Source organism: Vulpes vulpes, chromosome 3 (assembly GCF_048418805.1).
Source record: "Vulpes vulpes isolate BD-2025 chromosome 3, VulVul3, whole genome shotgun sequence".
NCBI classification, from domain to species: Eukaryota; Metazoa; Chordata; class Mammalia; order Carnivora; family Canidae; genus Vulpes; species Vulpes vulpes.
This window is the reverse complement of record NC_132782.1, coordinates 29,558,227-29,579,320: the sequence shown is the minus strand read 5'-3', so window position 1 is coordinate 29,579,320 and position 21,094 is coordinate 29,558,227. Positions and strand designations below refer to the sequence as shown.

Here is a 21,094-nt window from a genome sequence, read left to right as displayed (position 1 = left end):
TACTCTTTCCTACAGCATTACCTGTAGTCTTTTATTTAAAAGCCAAACTCAGAGTAGTTTGCTCAATTCATAGCAGTGCTGTTAGTATTTACATAGTTCTGCAACCAGTCAAGAGAATCCTTTAAACGTCTGTGCCTTCTGTGGTGACTTTAAGAGGTAATACTGGAGTTAAAATTCTCAAGCTATAAATTCTAAGAAGATATTCATATAAAGACTTAAAAAAAAGGGGGGACCATATTTGGATTTTAATGTATGATGGTCTTTATTTACAACTTTATTGGCAAAAAAGAAGAGGGAAACATTTAAAACAGTTTAACACAGGGCATTGCAGCTGATTCTGTGAGGGTAAAGAAGTTTCCCGTTATATGTCCATCTAATTGTCTGAAGATTTACAATACTGAATCTGCGTATGCAGTTTCCTTTATGAAATACAGTGTTCATATTTTAGGCAGTCTTTTAAACATATAAATACAAAGGAAATGAAACCACTCATTAAAAACTGCATTAAATGAAGGATATTTTCAATTTAAATTTACGTTGTTCTTATAATACATGCCCAATGAAAATCAAAAGCTGGAAAAGCAGTTACACTTCCTACTTGAATGGACAGTTACAACAATCATTTTCTGCAATGACCATTATATTTTCAATTTATCATCAACTACTCTGAACTTACTATGAGATGTAGCCAAAGTCAGAAGACAAGACGTAGGGAGAATATTCCTTTTTTGGAGGAGAGTAAGCCCTCCAGAATCAGCATGGGAAATAAACATCCTGTTGAAGAATTCTAGGTGGAAAAAAATTACTGTAGTCAATTTCAACTCATGCTGAGCTGGCTTAATTTTCTCAGACTTGTTTGTTGTCATTCTTCTAAATCAAGTGTGTTTAATTCTTCTTCTAGTTCATCCAAATCTTCCCCAGTAAAAAGATTTTCATCAACAGGAACAGCATCGATGGCTCCATTTTCCTGTCCCTCCCCTTCGTTGTCCTCTTCCAAATCACTTCTTTCACCATTTTCAGCCCTACCTCCAGAAGCTTCACTTAATTTGTTTTCTAAAAATAAACACTGAAATCAGTAAGGCCAAGAACAGAAAACACGAGTCTGACAGTCACAGACTAATACTACATTCCTTTTCCTTTTTCCGTGAAAGCCTTCCCTAACATTACCCATCAAGAATTGATGTTTCTAAGCTTATTTGTGCCAATTACCTACACCTCGCATACGTACATCTTGCACTATAGACATGGGACTGCTTAATGGTTTATACATTTGAAAGCAAGATTCATCTTACATGCTTTTGTGTTTCCTACGTGACCTAGCAATTGGGTTTTTCAACAGTCAACTTCTACATAGTATTGTGTTTGAATAAATAATGGAATCAAAGAACATTTATTAGCAGCTAATCAGCTTTTGGTTTGGGGAACAGTAGGTAAATCACACTAGTTTTTAATAACCTAATTTGGATTTTAGCTACTTCAAACATCTCTGACGACAAAACTCTTGAGGATTACAGCCTCTGAAATACTTGCAGTTATGCCTACTGTCACCAACGTCCTGCTTCTAAAAGGAGCAAATCCAGTCTTCAGTTTGACATTAAGACAATAGTCTGACAGCACTCAGATCTCAGGAGCGCAAGCCAGTCTTTCAAGTTACAACTTGTATTCCTTTATTGTAAAAATAAGTTTAGTTTTTCCTCTCTCAATCTTTGGCCTGATTAGTATTCTTCCTTTCCCCCCCCCATATCAATCATGCCAAACTTTCACTTCTCTTTAAACTCTTCAGTCAAGGAACCATTAGACGTAAATTTCATCAACAAACCTTAACACCCAGCCTTTCCTTCATTCTCACTTTTAACTCATCGTTTGTACTTCGGGATCTTGTTCCTATAACTAATATCCTGTCATCTTCCATTTTCCTGCTCTCCGGTCTTTTTTCCCTGACACACAAGCCCTTCCCACGACCACGTCTCCCCTCAAACAAAGTTTATCCGAGTGGTCCACCCTTGTTTTTCTCATTCCTCTTATCCCCGTAGTCCTGAAGACTGGTACCCTAATTCCTGTAACTCCTTTCTTACTGCAACCGAAGAATTATTTCCAGGTCTCATCCTACTTGATTTTTCTGGAACTCTTCATTCTTAATTTTCCTCTGTCCTTCTCAGGGTCTTTCCCAAGCTTTCCCTCTTTTGACTACAACTGATGTTTGCAGTGTGTTCTACAACGTTCTCATGGTAAGTATGGTGCCTGGCTGAGTTCATTCACTCTGAGCTACCAATGAAAATGACTTTCACAAGTTTTCCTCCTAGACCATGGCGCTTTTGATAATTAAAATATCTCAAAATCATGAGATTCCGGACTTAGTAGCTACATCTCCACATTCATTTTTGTCCCCTACTTTTAGTTAATGGCTTCAATACCCACCTAGCCACCCATTCTGCAGCTTCCAACTACTTTTATTTTTTTTTATTTTTTATTTTTTTTCAACTACTCACTTTTATATGCAGCCAGACCACACATATTTATGTTTCCGGTCTGGTACCTGCAGCATCAAAGTTTGCCAGTCTGGTCTAACTGTCCCCCTCCCTCTTTAGACAGCTTCTTAGTCCTTTTAGAATCACACCAAAGTTAGCATACTTACCGTCCTTTTCTGAAGTATAGGTGCTGAATCTTTCGAGACTGGCTACAGTAATACCTGTCTCATCTACATCTCTTGGGATATACAGGCTTAAATCTATGTCATTTACACTCACTGAATCATCAACCTTTAAAAACAGAAAAGAAAAACTGTTACTTATGAGAACAGTTTTCATAAATTACTTACCTTTTAACTCTGACACATATTTATCTTAGTGAAACAAAATTATTACTAATGCCCAGTGAAAACAAATAACCGACAACTGCCAAAACTCACTTTCTCTAAACCTGAGAAAAAGAATAGCAGCGCCATATTTCAAAATTCTTCTGACTCATAGAATATGTTTTTATTTTCAATTCAAAGACATGTTAGAATTTTATACCATACAAAAAATGAACAGTCCGCTGTTTGCCTATAACTAAGTGATTCCGCCCTCTCCTGCTCCCTACCCTGTATTTTTCCCCCTACTGTACTTTCTTAGTTTCTATCCTTTCTATCCTAGTATAAAATATTAAACAACAACAACAAAAAAATCAATTTTCTTCCAGAGGGAAAATAAAACATACATTTTAGCTAACACACATAAATAAGTACCTTAAACATACTCCAGTCACTGTTCTTCTTCTCTTATATTATTTATTTATTTATTTGAGAGAAAGAGTGCACGAGTGCACACACAAGAGAGAGCCAAGCATGGGGGAGAGGGAGAAGCAGGCTTCCCACTAACCAAGGAGCCTGATATGGGGCTCGATCCCAGGACCCTGGGATCACGACCTGGGCCAAAGGCAGATGCTTAACCGACTGAGCCACCCATGTGCCCCTGTTCTACTTTCTTTATAAAGAACTATAATATCATTTTATGGATTTCTTTAGTTCTCACAAGTATATTATCCTTGTCGGGATTATTCTTAAGTCTTTATTACAGGTGAGGGTAGAGACCTACAGTGTAGGTGATTTCTCAAGTTAGAGCCAGGATTTGAACCAAGGCCCTGGAGTTGTACTCTTAACCATGCTATCCTATTGTTTCTCTCCAACATGAGATTAGACGCCAAAGCTGCTTCTTACCTCATCACCACCTGTTCCCTGGGTGTAACGGGTATCATCTGCTTCCTCATCATCATCATCAACCAGTTCAGGACGAAATTCAAATACCTCGCGACCGCTAATCTATTCAGATACACAAATATATCAACTCAGGGCAAAATGCAAACATCTTTTGATCACCGATTTCAGACATAAACATTGATTAAAAGATAATAAATTCCTGCATGACAAAAATTATAAAATGAAACAAAGAATAAAGAATCTATTTAGGTGAGTTTGGGACATACCACTAATGCTTTCCCTGCTTTGAAATCTGCTTTCCTTCTTTCCATATCTTGCTCAAGTTTATCAATCTTCTCTTGTCTTTTTCTTTTCTTCCATGCAAGAAAAGATTCTAGAGTGATTTTGGTAACATTTGGACCTAGGGCAGAACGCTGCAAAGACAAAAGAGTTCATTTTTCTCCCCAAATCACCTATAACAATATTTAGTAGTTTTCTCTTAATGCAATTAGGTTCTTCCCTGTGACTATTAAGACATCAAATTCAGAATAAACAGATTTATTTTCATTTTATATAGCAATGAGCAAAATGAATGTCCAGAGATACACAGACTTTTAAACACAGTAAAATATATTATTCTGAGCTGGATTTTTCTTCAAAACTGAAGGTGAGTAAAACCTGTCAGGAAAAACTGTTTATGGGACGCCTGGGGGGCTCAGCAGTTGAGCGTCTGCCTTCAGCCCAGGGCGTGATCCTGGAGACCCAGAATCGAGTCCTGCACTGGGCTCCCTGCGTGGAGCCTGCTTCTCCCTCTGCCTGTGTCTCTGCCTCTCTGTGTCTCTCAGGAATAAATAAATAAAATCTTAAAAAAACAAGAAAAAAAAAAAGAGGAAAAACTGTTTTAACATAATTGCTGAAAACAAAAAATAAAAAGTATCACGACAATATCCAAGTTTCATTTGTGTTCCTCAGGAAATGAGGAAAAAACTAGGCAAAAACACCACCTGCTGCTCAGTGCCAATAATCAAGTAACAGATGTGTAGAAAAATAGTACTTGATGAACAACTGCCAGGTATTCAGTATTAGATGCTTTTTACACATATGCTAACACACTGATCTCCACAAGCAAGCAAAAAGAAAAAGATGGGAAATTTACCAAAGGTTAATAGCTAATATGCGGTAGAAACAGGACAATCTCCAATATACCAGACTCCAAAGTCTACACCCTCTATTATAGCAAAGTGCCTCTTATGAGACACTACACAACACAGCCATTTAAAAATACATTTAATAAATATATAATCCCAACCATAGACATTTATACATTCAGATAATCCAAAGGCAAAATGGATATAATTTGAAATATACATCACTAAATCTAGTATTTCGAATAATCTCAATCTTTTCTTGTCACTCCCAGGAGCCACAGCTATGAACTCAGTAGCCCCACCTACTATCTCATAGAGTTCATCTCTTTTCTGCTGAACCAGAAATGAGGAGCAAAGGATTCTCTTCCATGAGACACACTCCTCTCTATCAACAGAGTCTAAGTTTTGAGTCTAGGGATGATGATGAAACACACAACTGAAAAACTGTAGGAGCTGTCTCCTTCAATACATGTTACTGATTAGTAAAATAGCTAAAAAATGGGACCTCAGGGAAAACATCTAAAACTTCAAGTTCAATCTGAATGTTAAGTACTTTAATTAAATACAGTAATATATTGATCTTATGGAAAGAATTTATTTGATAAACCAGTGACATAAAAAATCATTTCATAATCCTGAAATTAATGTCATGACTGGCTAATGATTATAGTCAGGTTTACATCTTAGAAGTACAAGAATAAATAAAGAAAAAGTAAGCCAACTTTGGGGAAAAGGTCCTATTTTTTTCCCCCTCTTTCGTAATAACATGCTATTGCCCCCAAGTGGTAAATGTTGTAATTTCACAATAAACACTGCTTTAGTTTTATAGTAGTAACAAATTTTACTTACCTCTCTTTCGATTAGATCTTCTAATGAAATTTCATCTTCTTTCTCTTCCTTTTTTTTATCCTTTTTCAACACAAATCCAGGAGGAAGGGCATGACGATACATGCAAATATCACCACCTCCAGGGCATACCCAAAACCAGCCATATTTGTTGTTTTCAATAGCTTCAAGGAAATGCTTACACACCTGGAGAGACAGTATTATTCACAAGTAGTGGCTCAGTGTAGTTCATTTCCAAGGTAAATCCTTAAGGATATGGAACAAGTGCATTCCTATTCACATCCTTAGGCTATTCATTTTTCAGAGCACCTTTGTGCAAAAATGTATATAAATTGATCTTATAATAATTAATATGATGATAAATTCCCTTTAGAGAGATGTAAATAAAATTGTTCCAAATTCTAAATTACACAAAAGGACATGCCTCTGTTTAGCCTTTATAAATGTAATCCAAGCCTGACATTTAAAGAAGTGAAAAAATATAAATGGTCGTAAAACTAAAACCAATGATTTTATTTTGATCTTTCCTAAAAACTAATCACATATAATAATGATACAAATACTATTTGAATTACCTAAAATTATAAGCAATTTCTCACATTTAAGAAGACAGAAAGAAAGGTACAGAAGGAACACAAAGGATTGTGGCTTTTAGTGTAAAATACAACTGTATTGAAACCTCAGGTAATAAACTTCGTAAATAAGTAAAAATTAACTAATAAACAATAAACTTTGTAAATAAGTAAAAATTAATTAATAAACAACATTCATTTCCTGAAAAAATACAACAGATATAAGTAAAACTAGTGTTTAGAAATTTTCTAGCACATCAAGGTTATTCACTCTAACTACACTACAGATAAATACATAGACATGAATGCAGGGTCTGAGAAACAAGGTACCATTTTTTATTTTTATTTTCTTTTTAAAGATTTTACTTATTTATTCATGAGACACACACACACACACACACACACACACACACACAGAGAGAGAGAGAGAGAGAGAGAGAGAGGCAGAGACACAGGCAGAGGGAGAAGCAGGCTCCATGCAGGGGGCCCAACGTGGGCCTCGATCCCGGGTCTCCAGGATCACACCCTGAGCCAAAGGCAGAAGCTCAACCACTGAGCCGTTAAAGAGTAGGTATTTATCAATTCTCCCTCCTTTCATTCTGTACAAAAAATAAAGAATTCTTGGCTGATTATGTGATTGTATTTATACATACGTGAGAAAGTAAAATCACCTCAGATGTCACTTGAGGACTCCTGTCACATGTTTTTCAAAGGCTACTTTTAAGTAAGAATCTGATTTTGTTTAACTTACACTTGTAAATTCCATGCACCTTATCTTTATGAAAAGATCCAATAATTTAAAAAATAATCCAGTAAAAAATAGCAGCAAATACCTTGCCACATAATTCTCCCTAATGATAAATATCACAGCAACTCAATTCAAGAAAAGGACATACTATTTGAGTTTTTGGTTTTTTCTTTTCCGCCTCACCGTGCTTCTTGTTCACTACTTCTTCCAGTTTTTTCTCATCCCAATTATCCATAGTATCTAAATAAAAAGAAATATGAAAATTAAATGATGTATCCTAAGTAGTTTAGGCAAATGAAAAAACAGGTAGTACTGGAAAAAAGGGTGAGACAAATCCAAAATAAGTAAGTGGTTTTTAGACATCTTCATTTAATCAAAGGACATAATGTTGTCAATTCAGATTTTGTGGAAAACAATTATTTTTTTTACATACACAGCCTTTCTAAGACCAAAATATTCTTCATGTACCAGTGACAACCAAAAGATATTTTTAGGAAAATGTCTTAAAAAAAAAAAAATACCTTTTTCAAGTTCTTCATCTCTTGCATCAATGTAAACACTCCGCTTTTCACACTTTCTTTCCAGAGTCAAGTCATGAGAGAACTTACACTTATCTCCTTTAGTGCACTGTCCTTGCTTAAAGAATGCACACACCACGGACTTGGGATCTGCACCTATGTCAAACGGCACATGGTATTTGTATTACAACCTGCCAGATCACACAGTACAGCTTCTATGTGAGATATAACTACTTATGAACTTGTTATTTTCCATTCACCGATGTGAGAGGAAAATACCACTTACAGGTGATTGTTAAGACATTGCTTTAAAGATCCTTCTACAGCATTTTATATCTAGTTTTATTTCTTTTATTCTTATCATTTTTCCTTCCATTCTTACTCTTACTTACAGGGCGAGAAACCAAACAAACTCGTAGGATGTCCCAGAGTCACTTGTCTAGTTTGAGTCAATGAGATGGAGGCAAAAGAGAAATATAAATAGACATGGAGTATTATACTGCCAAGAGTTTGGAACTGACAATTTACAGAACCATAGGTCTGTCTAGACTATCACCAAAGAATGGATAATATAAATCAAATAGTAGAGTGTCTAAATCCCTAATTTTGCCTTAAACGGGGGGGGGGGGGGGGGGGGAGGCGCAGGCCCGCAAGTAGCTGGAGTTATAGTTGTAAAATCACACAGCTCAGCACATATATGGAGAAACAGTAAGAAAGTCATTGATACAGTTTAATTCTGACAGAGGGAATATCATTCCATAGCAGACACACAGGCTTAACAGGTTTATAATCTGAAAAAAATATGTTCATCAAAACAAATTGAGGAATTTTTTTAACTGAAGTGTAGTTGATACACAATGTTACATTAGTTTCAGGAGTAGAAAACAGCAACTTGACAAGTCTATTTGCTACCCTCACCAGGAGTAAGGCTGCAGCTGCCACCTGTCACCATGCAATGCTCTTCCAATACCACCGACGGTACTCCTTCTGCTGTACCTTTTATCCTCATGACTTATTCATTCCGTAACCAGAAGCCTGTACCTCCCACACTCCTTCACCCTTTTGCCCATCCCAGCCCCCAGCCCCCTCCCCTCTGGCAAACATCAGTTTATTCTCTGTACTTATGGGTCTGTTTGTGGGTTTCTTAAACATGAATTACATTTAATAAAAATAGTACTTCTGACATTTAACGTTTACCTTTACTTATTTTTTGAGCAGCAACTACAGGTTTGAACAGCTCATTCAGTTCTTGCAATTCTTTCTTCTTGTCATCTTTCTTCAATTTCTTTTCAGCCTCACTTTGTGCTACCTATAATATTTCCAGGTATAATATGTAAATTTGATTTCATGTAATAAAATTGTTCTCAGTATACAACAGTACATATAGCATCACTAACAGAACAAAAACATTTGCACATTTACCTGTATGTAGTCCTTACCTCTTAGTATCAGTGTTACAATGGCCTTTCAGTATATATTAAATGGTGGGTTAAACTATTAAATGAAACTGCGAAATCTTTTATCAGTTGACTTAAAAAAATTTATAAATGGTATCATGCCAAGTAAAAAGCATATTCAAAAGCTTATAGCAATAAGCATTTATTAAGCATTGCTACATGCCCAGCATTTTTAGTAAATGGTTCTCACCTGGGGTTTTCTTCTCATGACAACCACCCACTCCCCAGAAACATGTAGGTGTGTTTTGAAGATCAGAAATGCAAACATCTGGAAATGCGCAGTCCCACACAATAAAGAACTGTACCACCCAAAATACCTATTACCCTTGTGGAAAAACACTGAGCTAGGTCAATGTGGGAGATTAAACAAAACAAGTATGACATAAGACATAGTTCCAGGCACACGATTTACATACCTAATATGATTAGAGGATTCATCCAAACATTTATATGTCAGGTCCTATGTTAGATGACAGGGAATACAAAGATGAAAAGATAAAGATGCTTATTTAAAGAAGCTCAGAATCTAGTGGGAAGACAGACATGTCAACAACCATAATATAATACATGGTTCTCTGGGAACAAGGAATGCCTATATGTTTATGAAAATTAGGCTGAGCTAATACTTCATGGATGAATTCTTCTGATGTAAGAAGAGGAATGCAGAGAGTCAGCCAGTGCAAAGATACAGGGACCAGAAGGAACAAGGTATAAGAAACATCAATGAAAAGTTTGGACTGTATCATTAGGTGACAGGTAAAACTCAAGGGCTTAAGGTGAGTCAATGACACATCAGATAGTATTTTATAACAATCACGATGGCAACTGTGTGAAAAGTGGACTAGAAGGAGCACAAGAACAGCAAGGAAAATTAGGAGGGTAATGCAATTGCTGTAGGCAAGAAAACACAAGACTTAAAATAGGCATTAATAGTAAGGATGGAGAAAAGAGGAGAAAGAGCTCTTAAGGAGGTAGAACTGAAAGTACTAAGTGACTGACTAGACAACGTGTAAGAGAGAGGGTGTAGTCTAGGATGATCGCATGTATGGTTAGTGCTGTTAAACAAGACATGGTATACAGGAGTAACAGGTTTCAGGGCAGAAGGGGGAGATGAGCTCAGTTTTAGACATACTGAGTACAAGATGCTTACAGAGCACCTGAATAGAGCTTCTTAGAAGGCAAGTGGACAGGGATCTTGATACCTGGAGGGAGGACCTATTTTAACATAAAGATTTTAGAAACAGCTTACAGATAATGACTGATTAAAACTTTGTGCATGAGATTACTCAAGAACAGCATAAAGAAGTGATAAGAAAAAAAAAAGTAACAAAAGCAGAGGACAGTTCCTTGAAGAATACCAGTATTATATGAGCCAATACAACCTTAAAAAGCCCATAAAAGGGTCCAAGAAATGTCAAAGACACAGGGAGAAAGAAATCCAGCACAAAAAAGTACTCAAGGAAGGGAAAATTTTAGAAGGGAATGGCCTAATACTATAAGGTTAAAGAACAACCCAAATCCTGACTTTGATCATACAGTAGATGTGTTTAAATGGAAACACAGGAAACATTTTTTAAAAAAGAAAAATTTAAGTCATTTTATCTTTGATAAAAATATTCTTTGCTCATTAGGCACATCTCAAACATTTATGGGGCCCAGAACAAGGATATAGGGAAGTCCATAAACTATTTTTATAAATAGTTATAAATGGTTTGTACCCCTATTGGATAGATATACCTTACAACCTAGAACGATGAGTTCAAATTTAAAATGCTCAGGTTCCATGGAGGTCCACACTGGAGCATGGCAGTAAAGCAAGAGTCAACTCCTGGCTCCTCCTCTTCCCACGGAGTTTCATCCCACCATGTGTGCATGGAGGTGGAAGGTGTGGGGGAGGACATGGTACGGATTCAGGCTCTGTCCACACTCCTAGCACACACCCTTCCTTTGACGACTTCAGGCATACTGGCAGTACAGTATACCCTAAGACAAATATGGGTAACTTGACCTTTGTAGGCCCTGGAGTACTGACCCCACTGACTCCTTCCCTGTGCGAGAGCCTGGCTCTAGCAGGAGGACTGCTGCTCACTTTGCAGATAAAAGCCCAAGTACTCAAAAATTACCAAAAATCATAATACTGAACTACTATCAATCCTAACTACCACCACCACAAATGTTATGGCTTTCTCAGATCTCTGAAATATAAAATTACCAGTCAATATACTTCCCATTAGAAGAAAAAATAAGGAAAAGAGAACAGGACTGAAAAAAGGAATGAAGGAAGAAAAGAGAATTTTCACACATCTATATTGACCGGAAGATTCACATTATCTTCTCATTTAACCACCACAGGTATCTTAAAAGGGAAATTGCCCTTCCACTGTATAGACAAGGACTAGTATCCCTAAATAATTTAAGTTCATGGAACAAATAAGATAGGAGGATTTATACCTAAGTTGATCTGACCTCAAGGTCTGAGCATACCTTTTTATTAAACCAGGCTACTAAATTAGAAGTATGGAAGATCAATAGTTTTTGGTTCTGGAATCAAGCTGGGTATTAAGAAATGAAAAACATAAGAGGTACTAATCTGGAGACAGTATGTGTGAGAGAAATTTGTTTCAGATTGGGGTCACAAATGTATATTTTGATATTCTCAGATGAAAAAAAGTATTTCCAAAAGTTAAGGAAAGGGATAAAGTGGCAAAAAGAATACTTTTTAAAAATAAAAATGCATGTCTGTGGAAACTTAAACTCAAGAAAGTGAAAGACCTGAAGAACTTGAAGGGAAGGGGCTTTTTTGAATGCACTGCCAATGGACAAAGTAATTTCAAAATTCATACGGAAGGATAAATGCCTAAGAATAGCTAAGAAAAATATAAAAGAAGTAATGTTTGGGGAAAAAGACTTCCTTTAATAGCGAACAGAACATGTTTTACTAGGCCACCATAATCAAAGTCAATGTGATACTAGTTTAGGAACAGACAATTAATAGAACAGAAAAGAGAATCCAGAAATAGATCTTAACATATCTGAGACTTTGCTATACGTCAACAGTGGTATTTCAATTCAGTGGGATAAATGATGCTGGTATAAGTGGCTATACATTTGAAAGAAAATTAACTTAGTGACATATAAAATAAATTTCTGACAAGTTATAGACTGTAAAAATAAAACAGAAATCTAGGAAAAACACATGTAGTTTACTGGTACAGGAGACTTTTTAACTATATTTTTAAAGAGCTAGACATATCTGACAATACAAAAAGTAAAAATTGTCGTACAGCATATAAAACAGAAACATTACAAATTACCTGTAATGCAAACAAAAGGTGTCTCTCATAAGCTGACAAAAGACAACCAGAAAAGCAAAGGCTATGAATAGCCACGTCAGAGAAGTATAAACCCAGACAGCCAACAGCCCTATGAAAAGATACTGTACACAAAACAAAACAAAACAAACAAAAGATACTCAAACTTACTGGCAGTGAGGGAAACTAAAAAGTGAGGTCTAGATGTATACTTACCAGATTAGAAAACATTACAAAAGAACTTTATTTAGTACCTATAACTCATGCACTGCAAATGAAAATGTGAAGGATTACAATCTGTGCAGAAAGTAATCTAATTTATTAAAATTAGAAACCCGGGGGCACCTGGGTGGCTTAATGGGTTAAATGTTGGGACTCCCGATTTCCTTTCAGGTATTGATCTAAGGGTCCTGAAACTGAGCCCTGCGTGGGCTCTGAGCTAATTGGGATTCTCTCTCCCTCTCCTCGCCTGCTGACTCATGCACTTTCTCTTTTTAAAAAACAAATACATGAATAAAAAAGAAATCCATTTCCCCTGATCTAGAAATGTGTCACAGACAATTTATGCCACAGAAATAAAAGCAAAAATGCCTGTAAGAACACATTTACAAGGACGGTTCTTGTGTAATTGTTCTTAGTGTCCAGAAGCTAGAAACAAAGTAATCACTTATAGTGAAATGGATAGATAGAGCACACCAATATCGTAGAATAGAAAAGGAGAGAGAGAGAGAGAGAGAGAGAGAGAGAGAAAAGGATAGAATAGAACAGAATACGGCCATTAGAATAAAACAGAGCTGTATCAAAATAGCCCAGGAGAGAATCTAAGACACACTGCTGAGTAACAAAGGCAAGATGCAGCAAAGTTTTAGAGGAGGATTCCATTTTGAAATATTCTGATTACCATATCAAATACTTCTATCTGTAACAGATGCCCCGTTACGTCCATATCCACATGAAGAAAACAAGAATTTTAAGTTGTTTACCTGACGTGGATTTTGTTGACCAAACTTAACCTGATGAGTGACAGCCTTGATAAATTTCTGTTGCTTTGCTCCTTTCTTATTCTTTAGGCCAAAAGTTTTGTCCTAAATGAAAACAATATAAAATATCTTAGCAATTTATACTAATTTATATATATTTTTCAGTCATATCTAAAAGTCGTTCTTTCATTTACATACTGGTAGGAAAACTATTTTCTCATGCTTTAGAGACACCCAAAAGATAGAAACATCAAGTGGAGGCAACATATGACCAGGATTCTTTACAATTCAATACATACTTACAACTAACATTATTAACCATGTTATTTTAAGGTGCTTTTTCCAAAGTATGTTTAGGAGGATAAATTGTACAGGATGTGCAGAGTTGTAATACAGGACGAGATGACCTACAAGGTTTGGCTAACAGTGTTTTTAATCCTTAAGCATCTGGTATCTTAGAGCCTGTACCAGAAGAGACGCAGTATGTAGCAATTCTAAATCTTTTACTTCACAACGCATTTTCTCAGAGTACCCTAAGGGATTATGTACTACTGAACACATTTTGGGGAATCCTGCAGAAGATAAAGTACTGCACTGTGTTTTTGTATGAGAATTATCTTCTCAAAACAATGACAAAAATTTTTTCAAAAGATTTATTGAAGGGCGGCTGGGTGTCTCAATCGGTTGGACAGCGGACTCTTGATTTCGGCTCAGGTCATGATTCCGGGGTCCTCAGATCAAGCCACTCACTGAGGTCCCTGCTCTGTGGGGAGTCTGCTTCTCCCTCTCCTTCTGACCCTCTCTCTGCTCATTCTCTCTTTCACTCCCTCAAATAAATGAAATCTTAAAAAAAAAAAAAAAAGAAAGAAAACATCCAACCCAACATAACTCTATAGAATCTCAAAATCAATAAACTGGATCTTTCATTTTTGTTAACATTGCGAAGTTGAAGACAATTTTAGCTCAAGGAGGTTTTCATTGGGAAATATCTTTTTGTTCATTCACCACATCTGTATCTATCCATATGTCAAAATTTGTTTCTCCTACTTAAATTCCTATTCTCATGTTTTAATATCCCATCGTATTTTAAAATTCGCTGTGAATTTTCTAGAATCTACGCATGTAAAAAAAAAAAAAGATAGTAGGATATGTATATGCCGAAATTGAGGGTTTTTTTATGGTTGGTTTCCTTTGTTTTTATAGGTAAGAGTTTAACATTCAATTCAGTAAGAAGAAAAGATGATCAAATATAACGTGATATATGAAGAGAAATGAGCACATGCAGCAATCAGGTGTGAAATGCATACTTTCCTTTTACAAAAAGTGAATTCTCATGGGGGGGGAGGGGGATTGGAAAATCCTAGATAAAAATATCAAGATCAAAGTGCAACAGCATCGACATAAACCTTTCCAGAGAAGAGTGTAACTAGGGTTCAAACTATGCCCCATACGTTAACCACAGAAATTAAGCAAACTGAATAAACAAGGCCAAACAGCAAGGTAGATAGTGACATATGACGATTTAGGAAAGAAAGGAAGTGCGCTATGGGGACTTGGCCAGCTAGAAACAAGTACTCATGACAATAGCTTCTGGTAGAGGTATATAAGCTCCAGATCCCAGAAGAAAAACAGTTTTTCAGGTTTAATTACACTGCTTTAGCACATAATTAACCAGCCTAAAAGAGATAATGAATGAGTTGTGTTTTTAAAGTCTCTAATTAGGTTAGAGCTCAGAAATTATTTTTTCTTCCACAGAGACAGGGGACGCATCTATTCAGCATTTATGAAACCTAAACTCCTCAGCGTATATTTTATTGAATCCTCTTAACAACCCTATGATGTATTATTATCTCACTCTGTAAATGTGACATTAAAGCTCAGAAGTGTTCAACAATTCATCTGACATCAGACGGTATAGTGCAATGCTTTAAGAGTATAAGCTCTGGAGGGGGACCGCCAAAGTTCTAAGCTCAAACAAAACTGAGCAAATTACCTTCTTTGCCATAGTTTCCTTATTAGTAAAGTGGGTCCTCACTTTTACCTCTTAGGATTGTTGTGAAGGTTAAAAGATTTGCTACAAAAGAGTAGAGAGTATACTGGCTAACAGTATTGAGTCTGCAGCCACACTTCCTGGGTTTGAACTGTGATTCTGCTAATGGCCAGGGTAACCTTGGGCAAGTTATTACTAAACCTCTGTGCCTGTTTCCTCAATTATAAAAATGGTGAAAATACTTATCTCACTGAGAGAACTAAAGAAGCTGCAAAAACTTATCACTTGCAGATGGCTTGTCTTCTCTCCTTTCTCCAACACACTAATAATTGCGTCTGGCTAAAGAAAAGTGACACAGATGACATTTGAACCAAAGTATATTTGACTCCAAGCAAAGTCTTTGTTCTTTCCACCATGAAAAAATATTTCCCAGAGTAATCTAGTTTAATGTGTAGGTTGGTACAGAGAAAGCCTTCTGAATACCAGACTGTTGATCTGGGATACCAAAAACATCTATTGAAAATACCAAGGTTTATAATTTGGAATACTTCATAACGGCTTTCTCCTTTTTTTTTTTTTGAATTTAGGACCAACAGGTACCCAAGATTAACATGGATTTGGGGCTGGGGAGATATGAGACAGGAAGACTGGAGGTTACAATCAAACCCAAATAATGGTTAAAATACAACTGGGAAATGGTAGTCCTCATTGGATCAGTAAGATCCCAAAGGTTAGGTAATAAGGAAAGGACAGTGTGTGTGTGGATGTTTCAGATTTGGGAAACTGAATACAAAGGAGTTCAGAAAAGTCACGGAGTATTTTTTTTTTTTAAGGATGGCTCCCCAAAGCTCCAAGAGCCTTCACATTCAGTGACCTCCAGACATCACTTAGAACTGATCCTTTCTTCCCCTTCTCAACCCATTAAATAATCATGCTTCTTCTACAGCCAGCCTCCACTCCTTAAATAAGATGTCTGAAAAAAAGAAGGGGTTGGGAGAGCAGGTCAATACTAAGTAGTGCTCCAAGACAACTAGAGTCTATGCTTTGGGACACTGAAGGAAGCAGAAGCTCGCTAGCACGGTCTTATTTCCTTAGTTGTGCCGGTCTCTCCCGCCTGCGACATGAACTGTCTGGTATACTTCTGTTGTCTCATCATCCAACGGATATTCTGCAGCTGGTTAATCTAGCTTCAGTAATCAACAGTTAACCTTGACGGAAGTTTTTCATTGGCAACCAATTATTTCTCTTTCTCCATCCTTCACACATCTGGATCCCATCTCCATTGGTCTCTCATTACTACTTCCTTGCTGCTACAAGTCCTTAGCTAGACACCCTTTATTTCCATGCCTTACATCCAAAGATTATTTCTCTTTCCATAATTACACCTATTTCTCAGAGCTGACTCCAACTTATTAAATGTCAGGTATAAGCCACTGGGGGACGCCTGGGTGGCTGGTGGTTGAGTGTCTGCCTTTGGCTCAGGGCGTGACCCCGGGGTCCTAGGATCCAGTCCCACATCAGGGTCCCCATGGGGAGCCTGCTTCTCCCTCTGCCTGTGTCTCTGCCTCTGTCAGTCTTTGCTCCCAGCTCCTCAATTTTCATCCCTAACCCCATGCACTAGCCATCAAGACATGCCAGGGTTTTAGGGAAGAAGAAAAAAAATCACCTATAATATTTAACGAAGAGGAATATATCGTTTCCTAACCAGGCTGGGTAATAGAATTTTCTCTATAAATCCTGTTTCACAATAAATATTTTTTTTTAATATTTTTATTTATTTATGATAGTCACAGAGAGAGAGAGAGAGAGAGAGAGAGAGAGAGGCAAAGACATAAGCAGAGGGAGAAGCAGGCTCCATGCACCAGGAACCCGACATGGGATTCGATCCCAGGTCTCCAGGATCGTGCCCTGGGGCAAAGGCAGGCACCAAACCGCTGCGCCACCCAGGGATCCCTGTTTCACAATAAATAATAAAAGTTAGCACTAAATTCGCAGTATTGCTGTACCTCTCCACTGGTAGCAAATATGCATCCAGCACACTTGAGTCTACAAAACCTTACTGCCATTAAAAAAAAAAAAAAAGGGCAGCCCCCGGTGGCTCAGCAGTTTAGCACCGCCTTCAGCCCAGGGCGTGATCCCCAGGTCCCGGGATGGAGTCCTGCTTCGGCCTCCCTGCATGGAGCCTGCTTCTTCCTCGGCCTGTGTCTCTGCCTCTCTGTCTCTCATGAATAAATAAAATCTTAAAAAAAAAAAAAAAAAAAAAAAGCTCATCATATATGGTAAGTGGGGGGAGGGGAGAAGCAGGCTAATTTCACCTGTTAGAGTATTTTTTTTTGTCAAAGAATGCAACTGTCTTATTTTGCATTTTCCTCTGGCTAAACCTTCATTAATGGAAACTAAGGCTGCTCTCTTTACCTTCAGAGTGTCCACGCACGACATCAATGAGGACCTTATAGACCTACATTTTAAATTGATAAACACTATCAACAACTTTCCTATATGGTTCCTTAAAACAAAACAAAAATCTACCAATTAAAAGACAAAACAAACAAAAAAACTACATGGAATTAAAACCTCAATAATGCACGAAGCATACCTTGTCAGGGGACACTTAGTTTCAGGACTACAGGGAGTTTCTCTTTATCATGTCAGTTCAATCTTAGTTAAAGGAGACTGAGCAGTAGAACGTGATCCCTAGAAGGCTCCTGGCTCACACAGCACTAGATGCTGAGGGCACTGTTCCTGGGGATCTACCTGAGTGTCGGGCTCCGGCTGCTCAGGATGGGGGCGGTGCACACGCGTGTGGATGCAGCCTCCCGGGGTCAGACTGCTCAGGATGGGGGTGGTGTACACGCGTGTGGATGGAGCCTCCAGGGATGTACTTGAGTGCGGGGGTCGGACTGCTCAGGATGGGGGCGGTGCACACGCGTGTGAATGCAGCCTCCCGGGATCTACCTGAGTGCCGGGGGTCAGGGCTGCTCAGGGCGGGCGGTGCACAGCGTGTGGATGCAGCCTCCCGAGATGTACCTGAGTGCGGGGTCGGACTGCTCAGGGCGGGGCGGTGTACAGCGTGTGGATGCAGCCTCCCGAGATGTACCTGAGTGCGGGGGTCGGACTGCTCAGGGCGGGCGGTGCACAGCGTGTGGATGCAGCCTCCCGAGATGTACCTGAGTGCGGGGGTCGGACTGCTCAGGGCGGGCGGTGCACAGCGTGTGGATGCAGCCTCCCGAGATGTACCTGAGTGCGGGGGTCGGACTGCTCAGGGCGGGCGGTGCACAGCGTGTGGATGCAGCCTCCCGAGATGTACCTGAGTGCGGGGGTCGGACTGCTCAGGGCGGGGCGGTGCACAGCGTGTGGATGCAGCCTCCTGAGATGTACCTGAGTGCGGGGTCGGACTGCTCAGGGCGGGCGGTGCACAGCGTGTGGATGCAGCCTCCTGAGATGTACCTGAGTGCGGGGTCGGACTGCTCAGGGCGGGCGGTGCACAGCGTGTGGATGCAGCCCGTGTGCCTGGGGGGCTCTGCGCGGCACACTCCGGCGCTGGGCGCAGGGCACCTGGGCGGTCGGTGCAGCGTCGGGCTGCGGACCGCAGCTCAGGCCTTGACCTCGGGGTCAGGAGTTCACGCCCCCAGTTGGGCTGGGGAGGGAGGTGGGGTAGGAAAGCACCGAGGCTGCGCTGCAGGGGCGCTCGTCGGCGCGCGGCTGCGGATAGAAGCGGGCGCCCCCCCGCGGGGTTCGCGGACTCGCTCCCCGACCTCCGGGGCGTCCCGCACGGGCTCCCCGGGGCGCGGCGGCAGGGCCCGACCCGCGAGCGCTCCCAGGCGCGGAGCCCCGAGGGGCGGGGGCGGGGGCGGCGGGGCCGGGCCGGGCTCCCGAGGGCGCAGGAGGTCGCCGGGGGCCGCCGCCGCCCGGGGGGGGCTCGAGGGCTGGTCGCGAGGCCCCCGGGCGGCCCGGCCCCCGCCGCGTCCTGCATGGAGAAACGCAGGACGCCCCGCAGCGCAGGGCCGTGGGCCCGGGGGCAGCGGAGGCCGAGCTCGGGGCGGGCGGGGGGCGGGGGCGGCCCCGAGGCCGCGGCGCGGGTGGGGGAGGGGCGCGCTCACCTCGATGATCTTCTCCTTCTTCTTCTGCTCCGCCTTCTTGCTGCCCCCGGCCTGCGCCTGCTTCTTGGGGGGCATCGCGGAGGCAGGTGGCACCGGACCCCGCGCGGCTGGACTCCGCAGGGGATGCGGCCCCGCGGCAGGAGGGACACGACGCGGGCCTCCTCCTCCTCCTTCGCCGCCGCCGCCGCCGCCGCCGCACCGCACGGAAAGCGAGGCGCTCGCTCGCCGCCCAATCGCGGCCTTTGCGACAGGTCGGCCGCGCAGGGCATTGTGGGCGGCGGGGAGCGACGGCCGGAAGCCGGGCTGCGCATGCGCTTCTGCGCGGCCGCCCGGAGGGGCGGGGAGGGGCGTGGGAAAGGGGCTTGGCGCCGCGCGAGAGGTCGCGGGTCCTCGGCCGGTCCTGTGCGGCGGCGGGGCCCCGGGAGGCGGCGGGGGGCGGGCCCCTGTGCTGCGGGCGGGGGGGGGGGGGGGAGGGCATCGAGCTGCCTGGCGTCTGGGGCGCTGCGGTCTTCCCTGCACCGTCTTCCTCGCCGAGGACGGGCAATGCTTCTGTCCTGCCCCCATCCCCATCCTCATCCCCATCCTCATCCCCATCCCTCATCCCCATCCATCATCATCATCATCCCTATCCCCATCATCCCCATCCCTACCCATCATCATCATCCCTATCCCCATCATCCCCATCCCTACCCATCATCATCATCCCTATCCCCATCATCACCCCCATCCCCATCATACCCATCCCCACCCATCATCATCATCCCCATCCCCATCCCCACCCATCATCCTCATCCCCATCCCTCATCCCCATCCATCATCATCATCATCCCTATCCCCATCATCCCCATCCCTACCCATCATCATCATCCCCATCATCCCCATCCCCATCATCCCCATCCATCATCATCATCCCCATCATCATCCCCATCATCCCCATCCATCATCATCATCCCCATCATCATCCCCATCCATCATCATCATCCCCATCATCCGCATCCCCATCATCCCCATCCCCACCCATCATCATCATCCCCATCATCATCCCCATCCCCATCATCATCCCCATCCCCGTCCCCATCATCATCCCCATCATCCCCATCCCAGCCATCATCATCCCCATCCCCATCCCCATCCCCATCCCCATCCCGAAGGATCACCGGCAGCCCCAGCGGCAATTAATGTATTTACTCTGCCGAGCATCACAGCTTAGCCTAGCTTACCTTAAACATGCTCAGATCGCTCACATTAGCTTACAGTTGGGTAAGATAATCTAATGCAAAGCCTATTTTATAGTGAAGTATCGAATAGCTCTTGCAGTTTTTTGAACGTTATGCTGAAAAGCAGAGCAGTAGATAGAGAAGGGTCATGGGTGTGCTGGTTGTTTACCCTCCAGATCACGGGGCTGCCCAGGAGCTGTGGTTGCTGCTTCTGCCCAGCATCAGGAGAGCGTATCTTATCATAGATCAGCATCCTGGGAAGAGGTCAGAATTCAAGATCTGAAGTGTGGTTTCTACCGGATGCATGTCACTTGTATCCTTGTAAAGACAAAAAATTGTAAGTCAGACCTTAACAGGTCGGGGACTGTCTGTATACACACTCGGGAAATTGACTTCGTCTGCGCTCCTCTTCCAGGTTGATGGACTACCCTGTCTTTATTAATGTATTTATTTTTTATTTTTATTTTTTTTATTTATTGTTAGAGCACAGAGGGACCAGCCTACTTACCCCCTTTACTCAGTTTTATAGTC

At 41.2% G+C, this 21,094-nt stretch overlaps 1 protein-coding gene across 1 annotated transcript; it reads right to left on the bottom strand.

Annotated features, from left to right (window-relative positions):
• Positions 1–237: 237 nt before the first annotated feature.
• Positions 238–19,622, bottom strand: ZC3H15 (zinc finger CCCH-type containing 15). Its single transcript, XM_072752124.1, has 10 exons — positions 19,347–19,622; positions 13,260–13,361; positions 8,706–8,817; positions 7,512–7,664; positions 7,139–7,230; positions 5,674–5,856; positions 3,964–4,110; positions 3,698–3,799; positions 2,636–2,759; positions 238–1,053 (listed from the first exon to the last, which is right to left on the bottom strand). The coding sequence occupies exons 1-10, from the start codon at positions 19,419–19,421 to the stop codon at positions 863–865; spliced, it is 1,281 nt and encodes a 426-aa protein (XP_072608225.1). The 5' UTR covers positions 19,422–19,622; the 3' UTR covers positions 238–862.
• Positions 19,623–21,094: the final 1,472 nt, after the last annotated feature.

Bases quoted from the DNA above. Each gene is read 5' to 3' on its own strand.
- ZC3H15 (XM_072752124.1), bottom strand. From the start codon at position 19,421: ATGCCCCCCAAGAAGCAGGCGCAGGCCGGGGGCAGCAAGAAGGCGGAG. The intron at 7,665-8,705 runs GTAAACGTTAAA...CGTTTGACATAG, and splicing joins TGCTCAAAAAATAAGTAAAG to GTGCAGATCCCAAGTCCGTG. The intron at 5,857-7,138 runs GTATGTCCTTTT...CTGTCTCTCCAG, and splicing joins AAAAACCAAAAACTCAAATA to GTGTGTAAGCATTTCCTTGA.